Consider the following 20,910-nt stretch of genomic DNA (forward strand, 5'->3'; position numbering starts at 1 on the left):
TGCCTGCTTGCTGCCTGCTTGCTGCCTGCTTGCTGCCTGCTTGCTGCCTGCTTGCTGCCTGCTTGCTGCCTGCTTGCTGCCTGCTTCCCTGGCCCAGCAGCAGGAGCTGACCGGGGAGCATCCCGTGATATCAGTGCCGCATGTCAAGATTTATTGCTTTCAGGCTGGAGCAATAAGTGGCAACCCTATGCTGCACAGTAGGTCCCAAGCCGGTGGACCAGACCTGAGGGATCCACCGGCAGTGTTACTGTCTGGTAATAAACCCTCCTTCTGCTTTCAGCTGGTTTAAGCAGCATCGTCTGTGATTCAGTAAACAGTTCAGAAATGTCTTTGCAATCGCAAATGATAGACTTCTTCAGTTTTTTTTAAGTAGCAGCTGGGATTGTGCAGTGCTTGGATGTGGCAAACTGAGTAATGGGTGGGCTGTGCAGTGGTACTGGCACCCAGAAACCAGCAGGGATCTGCAGCCAAGGCTGGGAGGGGGGAAACCAGCTAGAGCCTCATAGAATGGCTTGGGTTGGAAGGGACCTTAATGGTCATCTAGAGACAAGGAAGCAGGTGGTCGGGTTGTTAGCTGTTTTATAAATAAAAGTAAAAAAAACCAAAGACAGCTGTTGCTTTGAAAAGAACTGGTAATGGTATACAGCCTTCTGTAGGTGAGGATTAAGGCCTCAGAGTTACGGACTTCATGGGCTCTCTGGTGAAAGCATTTAATCAACCTCAATTTAATTGGTATTTAATTTCATACAGCCTTCAGAACGCATGTGTCTATTGAGAGCCTTCCAAATATTTATTACCTTGAACGTACATGGAAAGTATTGCCAATCCCTTAGGATGCTGCTCCATGCTTTGGTAATCGAGTTTTGCAGTCCTCTTCCTAAACTACCAGAGGTCATTTCGGTAGTGTTGGGATGGACCTGCTGGTGAATGGAAAGCTTTGATACAAGTTGGGTGCTGTGTGTTCAGTGTCCATTTCTCTGGGAGGAGGCAGATGAGCGCTTGGGAGTGGAACTCCATTCATGTCAGCAATCTTTCCTTTATAGGAAGTTAATTCTTCATCACTCCACGACAGCCAAAAAGTTCCTTTGAGCTTTATAAAAGGTCTCTGTAAGACCTGTTTGATTTTTTTCCTTTTGTTTCTTTCATTTGGGTCTTTTGGGAGACGCTCATATTTTAGGGGGAAAGATGTTTTCCTGCAGGCAGAACTGAAGAAACAGGCTGAAAGAACATAATAATAATCAGGGTTTGTTGTGAAGCCAACAAGCACGGATCTGCCACGTGAAACGGATCTTCTGGATGCAGAACAGGGAGCTGGATGCAACCAGCAAACTGACGTTAATGAAGTTGTGCTGGAATAAAAGAAGGACACAACAGAAACTGCCATATCTGGGCGTGCAGAGCCTTTTCTACACTGATGGAAATATCTGGGATCTCCTGTTAGCAGGCAGTGTTGGGAGATCAGACATCGTTCACTGCGATGGGCTCACTGCTCTGTTCCATCTCCGTCACTGTGTTTCACCACCTTTGATTTGTTATCTCTGAGCACCTCCATTGCTTGTTCGGCTGCTCTGCACCTCCAGTAGCGTCACACCAAGATGTGCTGCCCACCTCGTGTGTCTTTCCCTGCTGCTGCTGGAGAGGAGCCGAGGAGGAAGGCTGGGGAAGAGCATCAACGTGGGTTTTGTTGTTTTGCAGGCAGCTGCTGCCTTGCTGCTCAGGATGTAGCATGCCTTGGCAAAAACAGATTTGGAGAAAAAGCCATTGGTAAGAAAATATTGCTCCCCTTCAAGAGTATGACAGTTGTTTACTCCTATTTGCAAGGCATTTGATTCTTGAAGTTCAACTAAATAGTCACCAAGCAATTTAGTGATTTTAAAAAACTTTTCCAGAAGTTTTTGGAAATTCCCCTTGCGAAATGGGATTGGTTTCTGTGAAGAACTGCTTTCCTCCACCCTGCGGATGGCCGAAGGAATGCCCGGCTCCTGAGAAGCGCTGTCCTGAGGCTGCCTTTCAGTACCTAAAGGGAACTGACAAATGGGAGGGCAGTCAACTCTTTGAATGAGTAGATAATGGCAGGACAAGGGGAAATGGTTTTAAGTTGAAGGAGGGAAGATTTAGGTTGGATATCAGGGGGAGGTTCTTTACTGAGAGAGTGGTGAGTGCTGGAACAGGCTGCCCAGAGAGGCTGTGGATGCGCCATCCCTGGAGGTGTTCAAGGCCAGGCTGGATGGGGCCCTGGGCAGCCTGGTCTGGTATTAGATGTGGAGGCTGGAGGCCCTGTCTGTGGCAGGGGGGTTGGAGCTTGATGATCCTTGAGGTCCCTTCCAACCCAAGCCATTCTATGATTCTATGATACGATTCTATGCCTCTGGGGCAGGCTGAGCTGGGGATCCTGCTGCTGGGATGGGTGATGCTCAGTGGAGGCTGGAGGCTTGTGGTGACCCCGGCCACTCTGCAGTGATGCGCTCCACTATTAACAATTACAGGGGTATCCTCGCGTCGTGGAATTATTTAGTAGGAGATAGTGAGAGAGAGCCTCATCAAAGGCGGGGAAATCACCCAAACTTCTCTTTCAACTGGCTGATGAAACTTTAATAACGGAGCTGATGAAACTTTAATAAGGAAGGCCTGCTAGCTCCTGCTCCAGGAATTCTACTAGCTGTGCTCATGGAAGACTTTGGCAATGCAGGATTCTGCTGCTTTGCTCGGCTCTTTGGGGGATGTACATCTTCTCCAAAAGAAGAATCCGTGGAGAAATGAGCAACGTTTCTGCCTGTGTACCCTGCAGGAAGCCAGTGAGAAAGTAACCTTCCATGCAGTGGTTGATTTCCGAGAATTGCAGAAGGTTCTGCTTGGTGCTCCCACTTGAAGGTGGCTGGGTTGCAGGCAGGGATCTCGTGCAGTGGGACGTGGAACCCAACCAACACCTGCGGTTGTTCTTGGGTGAACGAATGCAAAAATTGTTGAAACAACCTGAGTAGTCAGACACTGAGTTTTTTGGATATTTCTGCTGTGGCTTCGGGTGAATAATCTATTTTTCATCTATCCGTGGTTGAATGATTGAAACATTGATATTGTTTGTTGGCGTATTTTGCCTGCACACCTGCTGTATTAGTGCACGTACAGGTATTTAAATGGGTTCCTCTTGGAGCCAATATCCAGCAGCAGTAATGGAGCTTTTTTCCTGCTGCTTACTGAAAATATTTGACTTCTGTTTTGCTACGACGGAGAGCTTATATTGTTGGCAAATAACTGTTTATTATAAGATTGAGCAGCTGAGCTGCTGAAAGTGAGGATGATAGCCTCAAGAGCCCCAATTAGCTGTAAGCAGAACGAATTCCTTTCCAAAAGCATGGAACCACTTTCCCCTACCCCAGAGCTGAGAACAGGAACGCTTGGCAGCAAGAGCATCCCAGTGTCTGAAGGCAGAGAGGAGAGAGAAGGCTGGCACGGGGCACCTGGACCACAGGGCTGCATCCCCTGCCTGGGGTGTGGTGGTGTTGGGGCTTCTCTAGGGGACAGTCATCACTGCTGAGCTTTCAGCAGGGCCCCTTGGTGCCTTCTGAGTGCCCTGGGTCCAGGTTCTGGCTCAGCAGTGATGCAGAGGTGCAGGAAACCCAACAGATTGAAGAAATGTCTGCTGTGATCAAGCAGGGATTTGTTCTCGGCTACAGTTGGCTCTCAGTGCCTGAAGGGTTTCCACATGAGCTGAAAACATTTGCTAAATAACATAATAAGCTAATGATTGCTTAATTTTTGAATACATAGCTCAGTGTAGAGGGAGTAACAGCTGGTGTTTGTCAAATGAGGTTTTTCCTTAAGATTTTCTGCTGCTCATTTTCTTGTTTATTTAACATATTTAGCCAAGATTGAGCTCCAAAGGTCTTCCCCTTAAGCTTCTTAGACATCAAGGTAAACGCTGTGTAGTCAGAAGTGAGTTTCAGCCTGTGTTTGGTGGGCAGCTGCCGAGTTCCTATGCAAGGTAGTCTGATAGTGATAGGACAAGGGGGAATGGTTTTAAACTGAAAGAGGGGAGATTTAGGTTGGACGTGTGGAGGAAATTCTTCTCTCAGAGGGCAGTGAAGCCCTTTCCAACCTGAGCCATTCTATGATTGTATGAAGTTTCTGCGTGGCGTGTGCTCGAGGTGAAGGCACCTGCACATGAAGCTTGTACAGCTTAGGTGTTTGCATGCATGGAGCAGCACAGCAGTCCGACAGGTAACGTTAATTTCTAGTTAAAGCAATGGGTAACACAAGCATTCAGATCTAAAATGGGACCGCTTTTATTTAGCAAAAGTCAGATACAGGTGTTTGTGCATCGTTATGGACCATGGCAGATGAAGTGAACACAGATCAATATGTTCAGCTGCTTGGCTTCTTCTATTATTGAGGCTTTTTTCATTTAAATTTAACATCTCTGCACAGCTTATATATCATTCGACATTGCCTTGTGTTTTCCCTCTGGGTTATAAGGGTGTGTTCTCACACATGGGGTTCTATTATCTTGCAAAGCTCAGAGTTCTGAAAGAACGACAGTGAGGGGCTGGGGCTGTGGTGCTGGCACTGTAGCCTTGCACAAGGCACTGCATGAGATGTGATTCTATAAAAAGGAAGTTATTGAGGATGGAAAAGATCCTCAAGATCATCAAGTCCAACCATCAGTGGTGCTGCTACAAATGCTTCTTAAAGAAAAATTAGCATGATTTTGTGGAGCCACTGAAAATATTTTCAAAGTCGAGCATCTAGTTGGAAGTAGATGGTCATTAAGGTCCCTTCTGACCTCAGCCATTCTGCGATCCTATCTCATGATGGTGGAGGCGAGGATCATAGAATCATAGAATGGCTTGGGTTGGAAGGGACCCCAAGGATCATCAAGCTCCAGCCCCCTGACACAGACAGGGCCACCAACCTCCAGATCAGGGACTAGACCAGGCTGCCCAGGGCCCCATCCAGCCTGGCCTTGAACACCTCCAGGGACAGAGCATCTACATCCTCTCTGGTCAGCCTGTTCCAGCACCTCACCACTCTCTCGGTAAAGAACTTCCCAAGTTAAGAATGTTCTGTGAGTTTGTGCCCACCTTACACTTAAATTCAGAATGCTGGAAGCATCCTTTTGTCCATCCCAATGAAACGGTTGCATCTTGCTCTGCAGGTGGCTGCCGGCATGGCCCCAGCCCGGCGGGCGGCCCCCCGAGCCTGGCGCTGCTGGCAGTGGAGGCCGAAGCCCCCCCAGGACCATCCCCACCCGGTGTCCCGCCGTGCCGCCTGCTCGCCCTCTCGCCCCTCAGGATCCCGGTGCTGGCCTCCCCGTTCCCAGGTAAGGTCGCTCGGGGCGGCGCGATGTGCTCTGCAGCAAGGGCAGCCTCTGCCTGAGTCCTGCCACTGTGCTTTAGTAGGTGTAAGCATGCACTGTGGTGCATGTTACTGTGTCCTGGGATTAAATTGTTTTCTCTGGTCCTGCTTAGAGGTGTTCTCTGGTCACATGTGTTAAAAGTTTGTACTTGTTAGTCATTTTTCCGTACGCTGTGGCGGTTGCGGGCAGCACGTGAAGTGAGCTGCATCCTCTGTCACCTGTGGTAAGGAGATGTCCTAATGGTGGAGGGTCTGCGCAGCTGCTGGGTGGTTGCAACGTCAGCAGTTGAAAGGTGTCTGTGTGACGTAGAGGGGTGGAACCACAGCACATCCCAAGTTGGAAGGACCCCCAGGGACCACCGAGCCCAACTCCTGTCCCACACAGCAGCACCCAACTCCAGGCCCCATGGCTGAGGGCAGTGTTGCAGTGTGTGCTGAGCTTGGGGCTGTGCCCACTGCCCTCTGGGGCACAGCCTTCTCCAACCCCCCCCTAACCCAACTCTGCACAGCTCCCTCAGGTCCTGCTGTTGTCACCAGAGAGCAGAGCCCAGTGGTAATGTTTGGGACACGAGTAGATTGCTTCTTTACAAAGCCTGCTAGAGGAACGTCACCTTGGTTTCGCGTGCTTCCTTATAGGCTTGGGTGTGGATGATTTGCCTGTGGCTGCTCACTGCTAGACCTGCCGTGTCCTCTGCATGGCACTGTGTGGTACCTGGGGGCACTGCAGCGTCCCTGGCTGTTGTCCACGTCTGCCTGTTCTTGGTCTTCGTGGTCATTTTTGGAACTGTTTGTGCTTTGGATGCTTAAGGCTATAGTTTTGAAACACTATTTCCCAATTAAGTTTAAAAATGTAATTTTGACGCCTTTTCCATCTTTTTGGTACACGAAGCGTAACACAGCGCAGTGCATACAGCAAGATGGAAATTGCAGGAAGCATGCAGTTACGATATTGGGTGTGCAGATGAAACCTTCACATGAGGAATGCCTCTCTGTAATTATCGTTCCCGTTAAGCAGCCATCAGAACGGCGCAGATAAACTGCTGCTGGGGAAGCGCTGCGGGGCGTGAAGAACCCTTGTCCCTGCAGGGATACGGTCCCCGAGCTGTTGAAGAAGGACCATCCTGTCAGCAGAGCACAGTGGGGTGGGAGTTGGGGGCTTCCCACGGGGTCTAGTCTGACCTACAGAGATCATGTCACCTCTCTGAAAGTGAGCATCCTGTAGGGGAATAGAAGGGTAAGGTTCTTTATCCGTGCTGGAAAACAAATTTAGATGCTAGATGTATTCTTCCTTGAATTGAGATGCTCGGGCATTCCTGGGAGAAGCAGTGGCAGGACTTGTGATTTACAGCTGCGGCAGTGAGCACGGCATGAATTGTATTAGACACGATAGAATATTATAATATCAAGGAGCTATAGCGTTAAGATAAGTGGCTCGGCTCCGCCGTGATAAACATGTCAGGCCATGATAATTGTTGCTTTCCTTTCGAATGAGTGTGTGATAGGCTATCAACTACCATGCTCCGAGTGCCTGAGCAATCAGCCCGTTATCAATCATTCACAGTACGCCACACGCTTCTGGGTGTGTTCTCCTATGGAATATATAGCAGCTTTTTAGGAAGGAAAGCTTGGAAATGCCCGGCACATATAAAATAAACTCGAGATTCAGCTAACCATTTTTCTCTATTAATCATCCTCTCTGGAGGGCTGGCGATTTCCTTTGCAAAGGCTTACATAAAACATTTTTATGAAACTCCTTTTTATTGAGCTCACGGTGAAGAGGACTCCGAGGTGTTCGTTTTAAATTATCTTTGTCAACACATGCTTGATGGAAAGCTTCCTGAGCTGCGGCCGAGCACCGGGGATGGCGGCCAGCCTGGGAGCTGGGACAAGGGAAATCAGGAAAATAATGAACGGGAGTATGCAGGGTCTCTAATGAACGGGCTCAGTCTTTGGAATGGGCTGCCCAGGGAGGTGGTGGAGTCACCGTTCCTGGAGGTGTTCAAGAAACGTTTAGATATAGCATTGAGAGACATGGTTTAGTGGGGTTGTTGGTGGTAGGTGGATGGTTGGACTGGGTGATCTTGTAGGTCTTTTCCAACCTAGCTAATTCTATGATTCTATGAATGAATTAGAATTTGGATAGGTGTGAGGGAAAAGAGGGAGAAAGATGTATGGAGTGAATCCTTAGCAGAAAGTGGTGCACGGAAGCTTGGTGTGTGCTGCAGCTGCTGGGAGAGGGCGATGAAATTGGTGTGACTTGGGAAAGAATGATCAGTAGTCAAGAGGTTGGGTGTCAGAGCAATGTCTCCTCCAGAGAGTGGCCAGGCGCTGGCACAGCTGCCCAGGGCTGGGGAGTCCCCATCCCTGGGGGTGTTCAGACCTTGGGGATGTGGCACTGAGGGACGTGGGCACCATGGGGTGGCTGGGGCTGTGGGTCTCAGTAGGGTTTTTCCAGCCTGAATGGTTCTGTGACTCTAAAAACATTGCCTCGCGTAAACTTTTGGCAAGGAAAACATGGGAAGTTCATTAATTACCGGGTTAGTGTATAAATCATACGTGAAGCAAGAAGAACGCAGCCGCCCCAGGGTCCGCAGATAATGCTCTCTCACAGATTTATTTTTCTTTGAGAGCCGTAAGTCGTCTCTAATAACGTCAGCACGGTGATGCTTTTAGCTGAAAGGCAGGCAGGGTTACAAAGCACGCTGTACGCCTGGCATTATCTGTATGTTAGATTACTCTTTCTTGAGGCTTTCCCAGTCGTTACCTTGGACGGCAATAGCAAAGCAGAGAGCTGCCTTTGACCACCGACCAACTCCACCGCTGCTGCTGCTCCTCAGACCACGCCAGACCCGTGCTGTGGTGCAGCTCTGAAGTGCAGCTGCTGGGTGCTTGCGGAGCTGTGGGATGCATTGCTGTGTTCGCTGTCTGCAGAGCGTCTGTCCTAAAAGAAATACTGGAGGAGAGGAGGGCTTTGCCAGCTTCTGATGACGGATGTCCTGAGTATTGTTACCAGTTGTCTGGAAGAAGTTAAAGCTGTAATTGTTAGGGACTCCTGCAGAGATGAAATGACCCCTTGGCACCGCTGCGCTTGAAGCCTTTTGGTGAAAGGGGATTCCAGCCAAAGCCAGTGGTGGCCAACGTCCCGTTCTGGGTTTGGGGGCACAGAAAATAAGTGCCAGGTGCTCGCTGCTAGAAAACTCCTAATCCCTGGGGAAAAAGATATCTGTGAGCAGATGAAGCAGCGGGGTGAACCCAGTGAGGCGGCACGTGGCAGCTCGAGCTTTGGGTGCCAAGGTTTGGCATCCCCGAGAGCGCTGGGCTTCAGCTCTTCTGTTCCGTGGTGCTTTTGCTCCTCCTTGTTGGAGAACCTGGTAGCGTTGGGTAAATGGTCTGCGCTCAGCAAGTGCAGAGCTCTGGTTGTCATAGTGGTGAGAAACCTGAGCAGAGTGTGTCTGTGGCTTCTGCTGTGCATCGGGCAGGTGCTTTAACATCAGCGAGCTAACATGGAGAACGGTCCAGAAACACTCTTGGAGCTTGGCTTTAGGTTAGTTCTTCCTCTCTTCCTTTTCCCCGTTTTTATCTCTAGGTGTTTCTGCTCATACGTTGTTTAAATATTTAATGCCATCCTGGCTGCTAACGTGGGTTTTGTGCCAGCGTTAACATAAAGACCAAATAAAAGCTTGTGGAATGCAGCTACGCAGCGATCTGTGCTGCATCCTTCATTTGCTTTGCTGGTAAGGAGAGGACTTAATTTTCCAGTGCTATCAAGCCAAGGCTTTGAAGAGGACTCTCTCTTAGGAAAAAAAAAAAGGCAATAACTCTACGTTCTAGAACTTTATGTGGTGCTTCAGGTATGGGATGGCTGGTAATCTCAAATGCCTTTTTTATGGCTACTGTATTAGGAGCTAGGGGATTTATGTTTTTCACATCCAATTTCTTAATTATTCAGACGGAAAAGGTAAGATAGGAGCGCGTGGTTATGGACTCTGTAAATTAGCAGCCAGTACAAATATTAAAAAAGACACCATCTGCCATATAAGCCATTTGCCACCTGTTCTCTTCCTTTCAGAATTATTTAATGGTTTCCATTTAATGGTTCAGCCTGCCACGGAACAGCTGGGAAGTGACTCAGTATTTTTCCTATCAGTAACTTAGCGGCCAAGCAACGTTGCATGTTCAAAACACCTCTCAGTGCCAGAGCTTTCTGCATGCTCCTTCATGTGTCTGTCAGCTTGCATCATTAGCGAATTCTGCTGATACAAAACACATTTTCATAACAACAATTACTCAGTGATTTTGATGGTATTTTTTGAGGGGGGGGAAAAGAGTTTCTGTTGCGCAGCAGAGGAGCTTTGGCTGCTGGCTGTGCTGGAGCACTGCCCTCCCCGCTGCCTTGTCCGGGGGGCACTGAGGGGTGGGGAAATCGGTTCCTAGCAAATAATTGAATGGAGGGCTGAGACCAGTCCTGTCCTGCGCCTGGGGCTGCTGGGGCAGTGCTGGCCCCACAGTGATGGCAGTGCACTGTGTGGCAATGCGCCCTATGCGTTTGTCATTTAGCATCCTAAGTGTCCAACTCAATGGTTTCATTTTTTTTTTGTTGTCCTTTTTTTTTTAACATTTAAAAGTATTAAAAAAAAAAAAAGTTTTGTTGTGTATATACATTGACTGCAGAATATATTTTATGTGAAGCCCAGACAGTTCCTCCTCGCTCAGTGCAGCCCAGGCGAGCCGAAAGGTTGCACTCCTATGGTCTAGCTGATACAGCACAGCAGTTCATAGTCCTAGGTGAGCAAGAAGTAACGTTTTCAGAACACCAAAGGAGCAGTTCCAAGTATTCCAAGCTGAAGTGTGGCATTGACATATTTGGGAAGCTTCCCCCCTCCTTCCTGGGCTGCTGCGTGCCTAGCAGTATCAGCCACTCATCTTGGCGCACGGAGCAGTTCTAACGAGCTCGTGGTAAATGATCTGCCCAGCTTTAATGCTGTGTAACGAAGCAAGCAAATGGATGTTTATAGTTATTAAAGTGATAACTTCCTGCTTGAGCTAATATCCAGCATAAAATTACTTTTCAGCTTCATATCTGCGTTGGCGCGTGCAAGGGAAGCCATGCACGTACGGCGGTTTTTGAGCTAACCCATTCCCACGCGTGGCAGTTGCCTCCTGCTGCTGGGCAGTGCATCTCTATGGGATGCTCGGCTGCCAGGCTGGGCTCTGTGGGGCTGGGTGGTCAGCCCTGGGGTGGGCCCTGACCTTTGGTGATCATTCCCCTGGGGCAGGAGGGGACGCAGCTTCGGTGCCTGGAAAGCGGTGTCAAGATAGTGACAATAGCAAGAACTTAATTAAATATCCCATGTAGCCACAAAGGCAAACAACCCGAATCCTTCCGTTCGTGCCCAGCTGTTTGCTTGGTAAATGTCATAAAAGTCGGACTTAATTTACTGTATGTTTAACCACTTGTTAAATCAAGTAGTAGGGTATTTTTTCTTCTAACAATGCCAGGATGTTGCTGTGGAGAGCTTGAATCGTGTTTCAGGGCTTAGGAACACATCTGTGCTGCTAAGATACCTGCGGAGTGCTTGCCCCCGGATCAGAGACTGGGGGGTGGCTGCAGGTGCTGGCTTAGCCCTGGGTGCTGGGCTGGGCTGTGCTGCCCACACCTTGCAGTGCCTGTAAATCAGTGCTGCTCTTCCTCCTCAGCTGGGGGGCATCGTTTTCCCCCTGGAAGAGTTTTCAGCAGAGGATTCTCCCGCTTCCTGCTTCTTTCTATTGCGGGCTGAAATGTAGTTGAGATTCTGTTTATGAAAGTGGTCCCTTGGCTGATCCTGATGCGGTATAAGAGGGGCAGATGTCTGAGGAGGAAAAGCCAAATGGATGCAATGACGAAATTGTCCTGGCAGGATGAGTGATAGCCCAGGGCTGGGGGCCTTCACTGGAACTGTGTTCCTTTGTATGTGCTTCCAGGACTTAGGAAAGCTACAGCGTGTGATGGTGCTGCCGTTCAAAATGATTCAAGGTAGGATCATAGAATCATAGAATGGCCTGGGTTGAAAAGGACCTCAAAGATCATCGAGTTTCAACCCCCCTGCTGAGTGCAGGGTCACCAACCACCAGACCAGGCTGCCCAGAGCCACACCAGGATGGTGCGAAGGCGTCTGTTGTGAGCTGCTGCTTGGTACCGCCGGGGGTTGCAGGTCCTGTTTGCTGCAGGGCAGTGGGGGAAGATCACCTTCACAGGTCCCTTCTGACTCAGATGAGTCTGTGATGCTCAGAACAGGGCGAAGGAACACGTTTTGCTGAAGTCTGTGTGGAAGCTGGGAAGATGCAAGACGAGGGATATTGCTTTGCAGGTACCATCACTGCCTCTTGTAGCTGTGGTCAGCATCCTGGGCAGTTTGTCTAAGGTAACAGTGAGCTCACTGGGCAAATCCCAGGCCAGGAAGGCATGTTCCAGTTGAATTCAAGAATGCTCTTATGTTTAACACTGGAGATTAAAATGATATCGTTGTACCTACCGAGAAGTTCATCCCAAAGAAAACGAAGTGCAGAGATGAGTTTGGGGCCATAGCAGTAACGTGCAGCGATGTGGCATGCAGGGCAGCATGCAGGAAACAGGATTCTGGATCCTGGGCTTCTCTTTTATCCAAGGCATCAGCTCTGCCCCTTCAGCCTGGCAGACAGTGGGAAGCAAATGGTGCTGGTAACTAAAGTCAGGGGCCGGTGGGTGTTGGCTGGTTGGCTGGATGCGTCCCTCAATCTGTCCCCGCTATCTAAGTGTAAATAGGTTTAACGAGGTAAAGCGAATCTTAGCTCGTTGGCCAGCATATAAATCAGGAAAATTAATTAAATTCCACAATTTAAAATGTGCCGTGGATGCTTCCCTAGGGTAGCTAAATAGAATTTCATTGATTTCATTGCAAATTTCGTTCTGTTTGCCGCATCCGGAGTGAGCTGGGAGCATTCCTACAGACAAGGCGGGGGCCTTCTGGTTTCTGAGTTACTGATTCTGGAATTCCAAAAGTAATTTATAACTCGAATCCTCCTAGAAATCAGTGTTTGAAGATTTTTCTCTGTAATACAAAGGATTGGTTCGTGCAGAAATAATTGCTCTGATACGACGGAGAGAAGGTTGAAGTTCCAGAGGTTTGTTGCTGCATAATTTATTGTATTCTTCCAGAATTACGTCCTATTAAACGACAAGATTGAAATGTTATGCTGGAGTTGGTTTTCATAAGGCTGGAAATAAATCACGAAAGTTTTACAGAATGTGAACGTGTTAAGGAGTGTGTGAATGTGTTAACGGAGTGCTCAGAGTGGCTGAGCTGTGCCCCTGCCCCGTGGCTTGCACTGCTGGCAGTGTTCAGCATGGGATGCTGCAGCTTGGGTTCTCATGTCTGTGCTCTAATTCCTAGGTTCATAGAGTCATTCAGGCTGGAAATGATCTCCAGGGTCACCAAGCCCTGCCATCCACCTGGCACTGCAAGGCCACAGCTAAGCCATATCCCTGAGCACCATGTCCACACTTCTCTATACCTACAGGGATGGGGTCTTTGCTGCTGCCCTAGGCAGCCCATTCCAGGGCCTGACCACTCTTCTGTGAAAGAATTCATTCTGGCTTCCAAGCTAAACCTCCCCATGTGCAACTGGAGGCCGCTGTCTCACATCCAGGAGTGGGACTCAGTGATTCTGATGGGTCCCTTTCAACTTGGGCTCGTGTATGATTCTATGATCCTGTCCTTTCGTGTAGCTCTTGCTCATGTCTCAGACATAAGAGTAGATATCCTGTGGGAATAAAGGTGACTTTTCCTTAGTCCTTGCAACTTCCATCTAATTTGTGACGGGGTGAGAGGCTCAGAGGGGAATCACTGGGTGGTGCAGAGCCTTCCCTGCAGTGCCTGGTGTGGGGACCCTTGACTGGGAAGGTCCCTGTGCTCGGGGAGCTCACCAGCGAGGTGCTGCTGGGTGTAGAAATGGAGGAACTTGTTGAACATCCCGTACTGAGTTGTTTTTCAGCCTGAGGGCTGTGGAACTGGTGGTGCTGGAATGGTTGTGGTGCAGTTTGGCACGTCCTAGGAACACACAGGCACCGCTGCTGGAAAACTGCAGCCGTTCCTGTGCTGCTGTGAGCTATCAGTTCCATCTCATTTGTGTTCTGCTGCAGAGCACAGAGCGGTGCCCTGATCGTGCCCTGTGTAAGAGGGAGTTAAGGGGAAGTCATCTCTAAAAAGTCTACAGCAGGGAGCTCGGATATATCTGATCCTCACATATGAGTATTACTGAATACATTATTCTATAGATCAGTAATTAATTAAAATGTCAACCGTGTGCTGTTTAGCTCTGGCTCTGCGAGGGACGATGGCAGAACTAACCAATGCTTGCTGTGCTGCCCAATGTGGGATGGTGGCACCGGGTGCTGTGTGACAGCTGGGGACATGGGCCTGGTTTTGCTTCACACACAGCTTATTTTCATGGTGAATCTAGGGGATGACCCAGCCCAGCGGGCTTTGTGAATCGCTCCAAACAAGCATCCCGGCTTCATTCCTTTCTAGCAAGTGAGCGCTTTGACTTTCCACGTGATGCTGCACAAACGCGGTGTCCTCTCCCCGGTTGGCTCTGGCAGGTGCATGCTATTTACTGTGAGCAAAGAGAGTTTTGCAGGGAGGATGGTGGTGGGATGTTATTCAGCATTAGCACATTGTTTGCTTTCCAGAGGGTTGCGTTCGCTGGGTTGCTTGGTTTCAGGAGGCTGGAATCGCTTGGAAAAGGATAAAGCTGCCTGTGCTGCTGTTGTAGGACAATTCCTTAGCACCACGTGCATTCCTTCTGCAAACACACAGTGCTGGCCATGTGTATGTGCAGGGTAAAATGAGATGGCCAGGCAAGGCCATCCCTGCCAGTGGTGCTGGTTGTGAAGGGAGGAACACAGCTGTGATTTAGCACGGATAGATAGGTGAGTCGGTGCCTGGCTTGGCCACGGAGCTCCTGCCCCCAGTGCTGCACAGCTGTGATGACTGGAATAGGTTCAGGGAGTTAATTAATGAAAGCAGGACTAGGGAATCTAATTTCACACTTGATGTATGTAGCTGTTCGGAAGCGCTCTTGAAATGCTGTTTAAAAGCCCTGTTGCTAAATATACTGGGATTTGTTCCAGAGCTGCAATTTTAGTGGTGCTTTGGTGGTTGCCCACCTGTTCCCATTTGCCCCAGAGCTGGGACTGGGACCTCTGTCCTTGTGGCTGCAAGTGGGAAGTCAGTTCCTAATGGCTCCGGAGTTGGATGTCTTCTATGTTTCGCTGTTTGTCTTGGAAATAGGGTGCAGGACATTCTGGGTGAGGTTGGTAATTTCCAGTCATCCGAAGGTGAGCTCCAGCACCGAGCTGAGCACCTGCAGCATCACGTGCACCCAAGGGTCGGTCAGGCAAAACCCCTCTGCGATAATTCCTCCTAGAACTCTTTCAAATCAGGAAGCCTCTGCGATCCCAAGTGTGGCAGCAAGATTTTTTGAAAAGCAATTAGCGTTTTAACAGCCTGCAATTAACAGCTTCCGAATGATGAATGTGGGTGGGCAGCAGCAGAGCTCCTCCAGAAACACTGGACTCTGCAGCCAGTGCCCGAGGCCGCCTGCTGACCAGACCTTGGGTTTCTGTTGTCATTTTTCTAACCTAGATGCTATTTACAAGCATGGATAATGGAGCACAGTTATATATGGGTTATATATAGGCTAAGCGTGGCAATTGAGCTGTAAACGTTAGAAGTTTTATGACTAGTTTTGACTTCTCTTTGGTTTTGAAGTCACTTTGATTTGACTTCTTTCTCTGTTCATCCATTGGAAATTAAAAACAACAAAAGCAGATTGCTAAAAGGAGGCAAAACAGCAAAGCGGATAGAAGAGGCCTTTCCCTATCGCTGTTCATTGGCTGAAGATGTGCACTGACATTTAGTGCTTTTGCTGCAGATTTACTGAAGTATTTGCTCAGCTTCTGTCTGTCCGTAGAATTATAGGATCTGTAAGGATGGAAAAGACCTCTAAGATCCTCAGATCTGACTGTCAGCCCATCCCCAGCGTGGCCCTGGGGCAGGAGCTCTGCCTGCGGTGGGAGCCAGGGCACAGCCATAGTGCCCCTTCAGCAGGGAAAAATAAGGAGTGAGGATTGTGGAGTCTGGATAAAGGAAAAAAGGAAAATTTTTAGAGAAAATCTTTTGGCCTTGCTGTGCAGCGGGTTGGGTATAACCAGGGAGGGCTCCTGGTGGTTCAGCTGCAGGTGGATGCTCAGGGGATGCAGCAGGGCAGGACCCAGCAGCTGCATGTGAGGGATGTCTGAGCAGCGGGACCCAGCACGAAGGGCAGGAACTCGTCCTTCTTCCAACCTGACAACTGCTGTGGGGAGCTCCCCCATCGACCCACAGGCACACAGGTGTGTCTTCAGAGTGGTACAGAGATATCTGGGGCAATGAAAGCCTGCCTGGAGCTTACGAGCTCCAGCTCTGCACCTGATGGGCTGCCTGCATGGCTAATGAATTTTGGAACCTTTACACTTTGACTTTCTGGCAAATTGACTTTAGTAGGAAAAAATGGACATAAATGCATATTTGGCAAGGGGGAAACTTTCCTGATTCAGCTTTCCTGAAAAGCGTTTAGCTGGCCAGTGGCTTCTCAGGGGCTTCAGTGGGACGCCTGCCACTTGGCTGGGATGCCATGGCTCGGGTTGTGATGGCTGCTGTGGCATCAGATCAGTCTGAGGGACACAGGAGGACATTTGGGGTGGCTTTTGGGAGCCTGGAGGTGTCTGGCGGTATGTGCATCCATGCATGGGGCTGTATAAACAGCAGCTTATTTCTAACAGTAACTTGGGCCTGCGTTACCTCTGCTCCATTGTAAGTAGTGATAGGACAAAAGGTGATGGCCTTAAGTTGTGCTGGGGGAGGGTCAGGTTGGGTGTCAGAGCAATGTCCTCTCCAGAGAGCGGGCTGGCACAGCTGCCCAGGGCTGGGGAGTCCCCGTCCCTGGAGGTGTTCAGACCCGTGGGGATGTGGCACTGAGGGACGTGGGCAGTGGGCACAGTGGGGGGGGGTGGTGTTGGGGGTCTCAGAGGGCTTTTCCAACCTGAATGGTTCTGTGGTTCGCCTTTGGTGATGCTTTCGTAGTGTTTATACAGAGAGATTTTTTTTTCTGAAGGGAGAACTCGTGGCAGCGTGTTACGGGCCGTGTTGTTGGTCATCCTGTAAGGCCTGGGCTGGCGGGAATCCCAGCTGAAGGACAGCACCTGAAGGTCTCATCCCCAGAATAAAATGGCCAATTTTCCTCTCCTTTTCCCCACATTAGCATCTTATGTGTGTGACATTTGATACCGAAACGGATCCTTTTGAAGGAAATGCTTTTTGAGATAGTCTTTAGTAGAAGGGAAGTAACGTAAAACAATGCCAGTCTAATGCAGATTGTAATCTAATACTTGCAGCCGTGGTGTCTTTATGATTTGTATCTTGTAAATATCTGCTTGCATGGAACGAGATGAAATCATATTTTCTCTTCTTCCCTAGAAATCAATTGTCCTCTTCAAATCACAGAGAATGAAATTTATACATTATAGAGTAGCTCTGTAATCCGCAGTCGTGCAGTGCAGCCCGAGCATCTTCTGTGGATATAAGGGCAGCTGCTGTGTTTCAGAAGAAAAGATGAGTGTGGGCCGGTTGGGATGGCCATGGGATGGCCCATAGCCTGCAGCAGAGCCATAGCTTTTTTTGGGGAAAAAAAAAAAAGCCTTTGCTTTTTTGGAAGCTCTTGAGATAATTTAAACCCCAAGTTTAAAGCAAGGCGGTAATGAAGATGCAGGAGTAGAGCGTTACGTGATCTTGACTGGGCTCTGTGGAAGTAATTGCCACATTATCAGCGTTTGGCTCTGCTCCCAAATACATCTCACTTAATTATCTGAAACTGATAGTGACACGCAGCTTGCCAGCGTTTTGACATGATAATTTATTTTTGATTTTATCTTTAAGAGAACAAGCGATAATCGCCCCCAAAATGAAAATCATGAAGCTGCTTTTCTTTACATTTAATTTCTCCGAGTTTCTCTTAGCACCTCATTTTTCTCTTTCTCGCATCCCTTTTCTAATGAAAGTAAAACGTGGTTGAGATGCACAACTGGAAGCATAAAGCAGCCCCGAGGATTTTCCTCCAAACAACTGCAGCAGTGGAACCTCTGGGCTGCCCCGTGCATTACTGCAGGCATTCAGCTCCAAATGGCACAGCTTGCACAGCTTGTCCCACTGCAGCTCAGCGGCCCCTGGGGTGCATAGCGGCCCTGCTGGCCGGGCTCCAGGCATGCTTACTGCCAGCAGACCTGGTGCCAGCTCAGGTGCATCGTGTTTTGGGGTGCTCTTTGGGAGTGTAGAGGGAATGCAAAGTCATGGCCTGAAGCAGTGATGGAGCACCTGCTGGGAAGGCAGGGCCAACCCAGGGAAGCTCAGGTGTGTGCAGTGCACCTGGGTGACCAGAAGGGGTGGAGCCAGGATCCACCCCTGCCCAGACTCAATTTAAGGGTTGGCAGTGGAGGTGGTGGGATCTTGCTGGAGATCCCTGACTACCTGAGGCCTTCTGATCACTTATTTTATCTAAGTTACATCTTAATCTTTGGAGAAAAAAAAAAAAAAAAGAGAGAAGCCCAGCTTGTGATTTACATCTCGGGATTCCCCAAGTGCTTCCAGAGCATCTGTGAATGATTCTGGTGCTCCAGCACAAAGAAGTGTTCGTTCTTCTCCCAGCCCCAGTGCAGCCAGGCGGTCAGACTGGACCCCGGCAGCTCCCAGCCAAGCTGGGGGGGGCAGAGACAACTTGCCCCATCCCTCCCAATTCAGTGGTACACCAGGAGCTGTGCTTCTGACACAGCTTCAGTCTGTCTGTCATAGACATGTCCCTGTGTCCTGTTTGCCTTCTGCCACGTGGGGTGCAGTGTAAGGGAGATCAAAGTGGAGATCAGTGGGTGGGAAACGAGCTGCTGGAATTACTCCCTCATGTACCTTTTCTCTTAGTCCTACGAGGGCACATCTGGTTGCCTTTCCCACATTGTTTTGAATTTAAATCTGGGTCCAGAAAAGAAACAAATTCTCTGAGTATGTTTGGCCAGACTCGTAAGAGTGCTTCCCCGCAGTTCCACTTGGGCAGAGGCATCGCAGAGTCTTTTGGAAATGACTCTCGCATCCTGAAGCTGCTCCTCTTCCAGCAGCAATGAGCAGAGTGAGGTCTGTGCTGCAGAACTCCGGAGGAGCCCGGCCCTGGGAGCCAGCTGCAGCGGCTGGTTGTGGAAGGAAGCGAGCTAATGGAACAGGCTGAGGTTCAGATAGCTCCCTGGGTAATTCCTGGAGAGCATCTTTAACTGATCCTAATGACTGTAAATTACAGAATTTTGTGATTTTGGGATAAGCATCAAATGCAATTAAAGCTAATGAGGAATTACAACACTTACTTTGTTTACTTGTTTCCACGTAGTCGTGCTTTGCACCAGGGCTATGGCTGCTTGCCTTGGAAGCGCAGCGTGCTGCTTGTCGTGCAGTCGGTGGGATCTCCGTGCAGTCAATGGGAGCTATGCAGCTGTCAGTCTGCAGTGCTCATGGCTGTTCTTCTATGTGCAGGAGTTGCTTGTTGGTTTTGTTTTCCCTTAATCTGACGTTCCACCCCGTGATATTAATAATGGGTGCTTCCTGGTTTGCTGTGCACAGGTTGGAGTCTGCACCAGGAAATCTGGAGCCCCGTTCTGACCCCTGGGACGTGGGGGAAACCCTGGGCTGCTCGGAGCCAGAGTTCCTCCTCCTGGTCTCGCTGGGTTTCACTGCACTGAGTTCATCTGCTCTGCAAGGTTGTGGAGCTTTGAGGTTGCCATCAATGACAAATGAGGAAGTGATGACAAGTTCATGGGGATTGAAGGGTAATGTGCTTTGGTCCCACAAGAATTGCATTCTGTACGTACTTACAGCAAGGAGAAACAGCAGCTAGGACTGCCTCTACAGCCAAAGCTCTTTTGAGCATATTAGATTCAATATTAGGATTTTGTATTTCACGTGGGTGTCCTGCTTTGGGTTGTTCTTGGTTTGGGTGTTGGTTTCTTCCATGCAGGAGAGGAATTACTCTGACTGGTACCAGAAGGGCAGAGCCCGTGTGCCATCAGCACCACACTCAGGTCCCTTGGAAGCTCTCAGGCAAAGCCTTCCCCACGCCCAGCCAGAGCACTGAATATTTAATGCTCTTTGTTAATGCATTCTCTCATTACATTTCAATTTGGATGTAAAAAAAGAGCCATTGCAGCTCATATTTGACTTAGAAATAAACATATCGTGGAGTACCTGCCGGGCTTGTTATTAACTCTGGGGTTTTCAGTGTTGCATCAGTGACTTGAAAGTCAACAAAATGGTGCTGTTAATGGGTTTTCTACTCTTCAGTGATGAGTACGCTTTTGAAAATCACGTTCTTGGGCTCAGTATCACTGAAATATTTTGTCATCTCAAAAAAAAAAAAAAAAAACCCAAAGGTGATCCAGTTGTCATCTTCTGCTCCTGAACTATGAGGATAGAGGAAAAATTTCTTCTCAGGAGGAGAGCAGGCTGCCCAGGGGTGGGGGAGTCCCCGTCCCTGGAGATGTCCCCCCATCATCCACAGGGATGTGGCACTGGGGGACATGGGCAGGGGGCACGGCGGTGTGGGCTCTCACTGGGGATCTCAGAGGGCTTTTCCAGCCTGAATGGTTCTATGGTTCTGTGATTCTATGACAGAAGCAGCTGCAGTGTAAGTGACTCCAGCGTGAGCAAAGCAGAAGGGATTTTTTAAGTCAGCGCTTTACTTCCACATGCAAAGATCTGCTGAGTATTTATGGACTGGGTGATCTCAGAGGTCTTTTCCAACCTTAAGGATTGTATGGTTCTATTTTAAGTAGCAGTAAACATTCGGGATCTTGTCCTTTTTCCAAGGCTGTTGATGTGATTCCATTGCCTCCATTGACGTGAGAGCTTTTCAGTAACAACACCAACGTTTTAGTACCAGCCTGGGTGCAAAGTGGCTGAGCAGCGGGACCCTGTGCTTTTCTTTCTCAGTGGGTTCTACTTGCTGCTGCTGAGTGGTGTGAAGCTTGGCTCCCATCCTCTGGGCTCCAGAAGCAGGATGCTGCCTGCATGCCCTGGGATGCTCCGGTTGTGGTGCTGGGCCCTGGGCAGCAACAGTCGCTTTCCTCCCTTAGTTCTGCTCAGGAGGCTCCTCCTGTCCCAGGCAGCTCCTGTCCGCTTTGAGTAATTGCTTTGCCTCTCTCTTATTGGCATGATTTATTGAGGACACGCCTGCTGTCATTTCATCCTAGTCAAAATAAATGCCCTTATTATCTTTGCTTTCTCTTAGCAGCAGAATGCAGTGAATATAGGCAGATGTTCCCAACGGAAAAAGAACACAAACGATGATCCTTGGTGTTTTGGCGAGGAGACCTCTCAGAGGAGCACTGCCCATGAGCACGCAGTGTCCCCAAGCAGCACTCTGCAACACGCAGGGGACAGCTGGTAGCAGGGTCCTGTTGCTCCCAGCCCT

General features: G+C 49.2%; 1 protein-coding gene across 1 annotated transcript in view; it reads left to right on the forward strand.

The window, feature by feature from the left end:
- The window catches only part of TCERG1L (transcription elongation regulator 1 like), a 65,100-nt gene that overhangs the window by 7,680 nt on the left and 36,510 nt on the right, over positions 1-20,910 (forward strand). The window contains exon 4 of the mRNA XM_021400330.1: positions 5,153-5,317. Within this exon, the coding sequence (XP_021256005.1) occupies positions 5,153-5,317 (165 nt within the window). The remainder of the gene's footprint in view (positions 1-5,152; positions 5,318-20,910) is intronic.

Source organism: Numida meleagris, chromosome 5 (assembly GCF_002078875.1).
Source record: "Numida meleagris isolate 19003 breed g44 Domestic line chromosome 5, NumMel1.0, whole genome shotgun sequence".
Lineage (NCBI taxonomy): Eukaryota > Metazoa > Chordata > Aves > Galliformes > Numididae > Numida > Numida meleagris.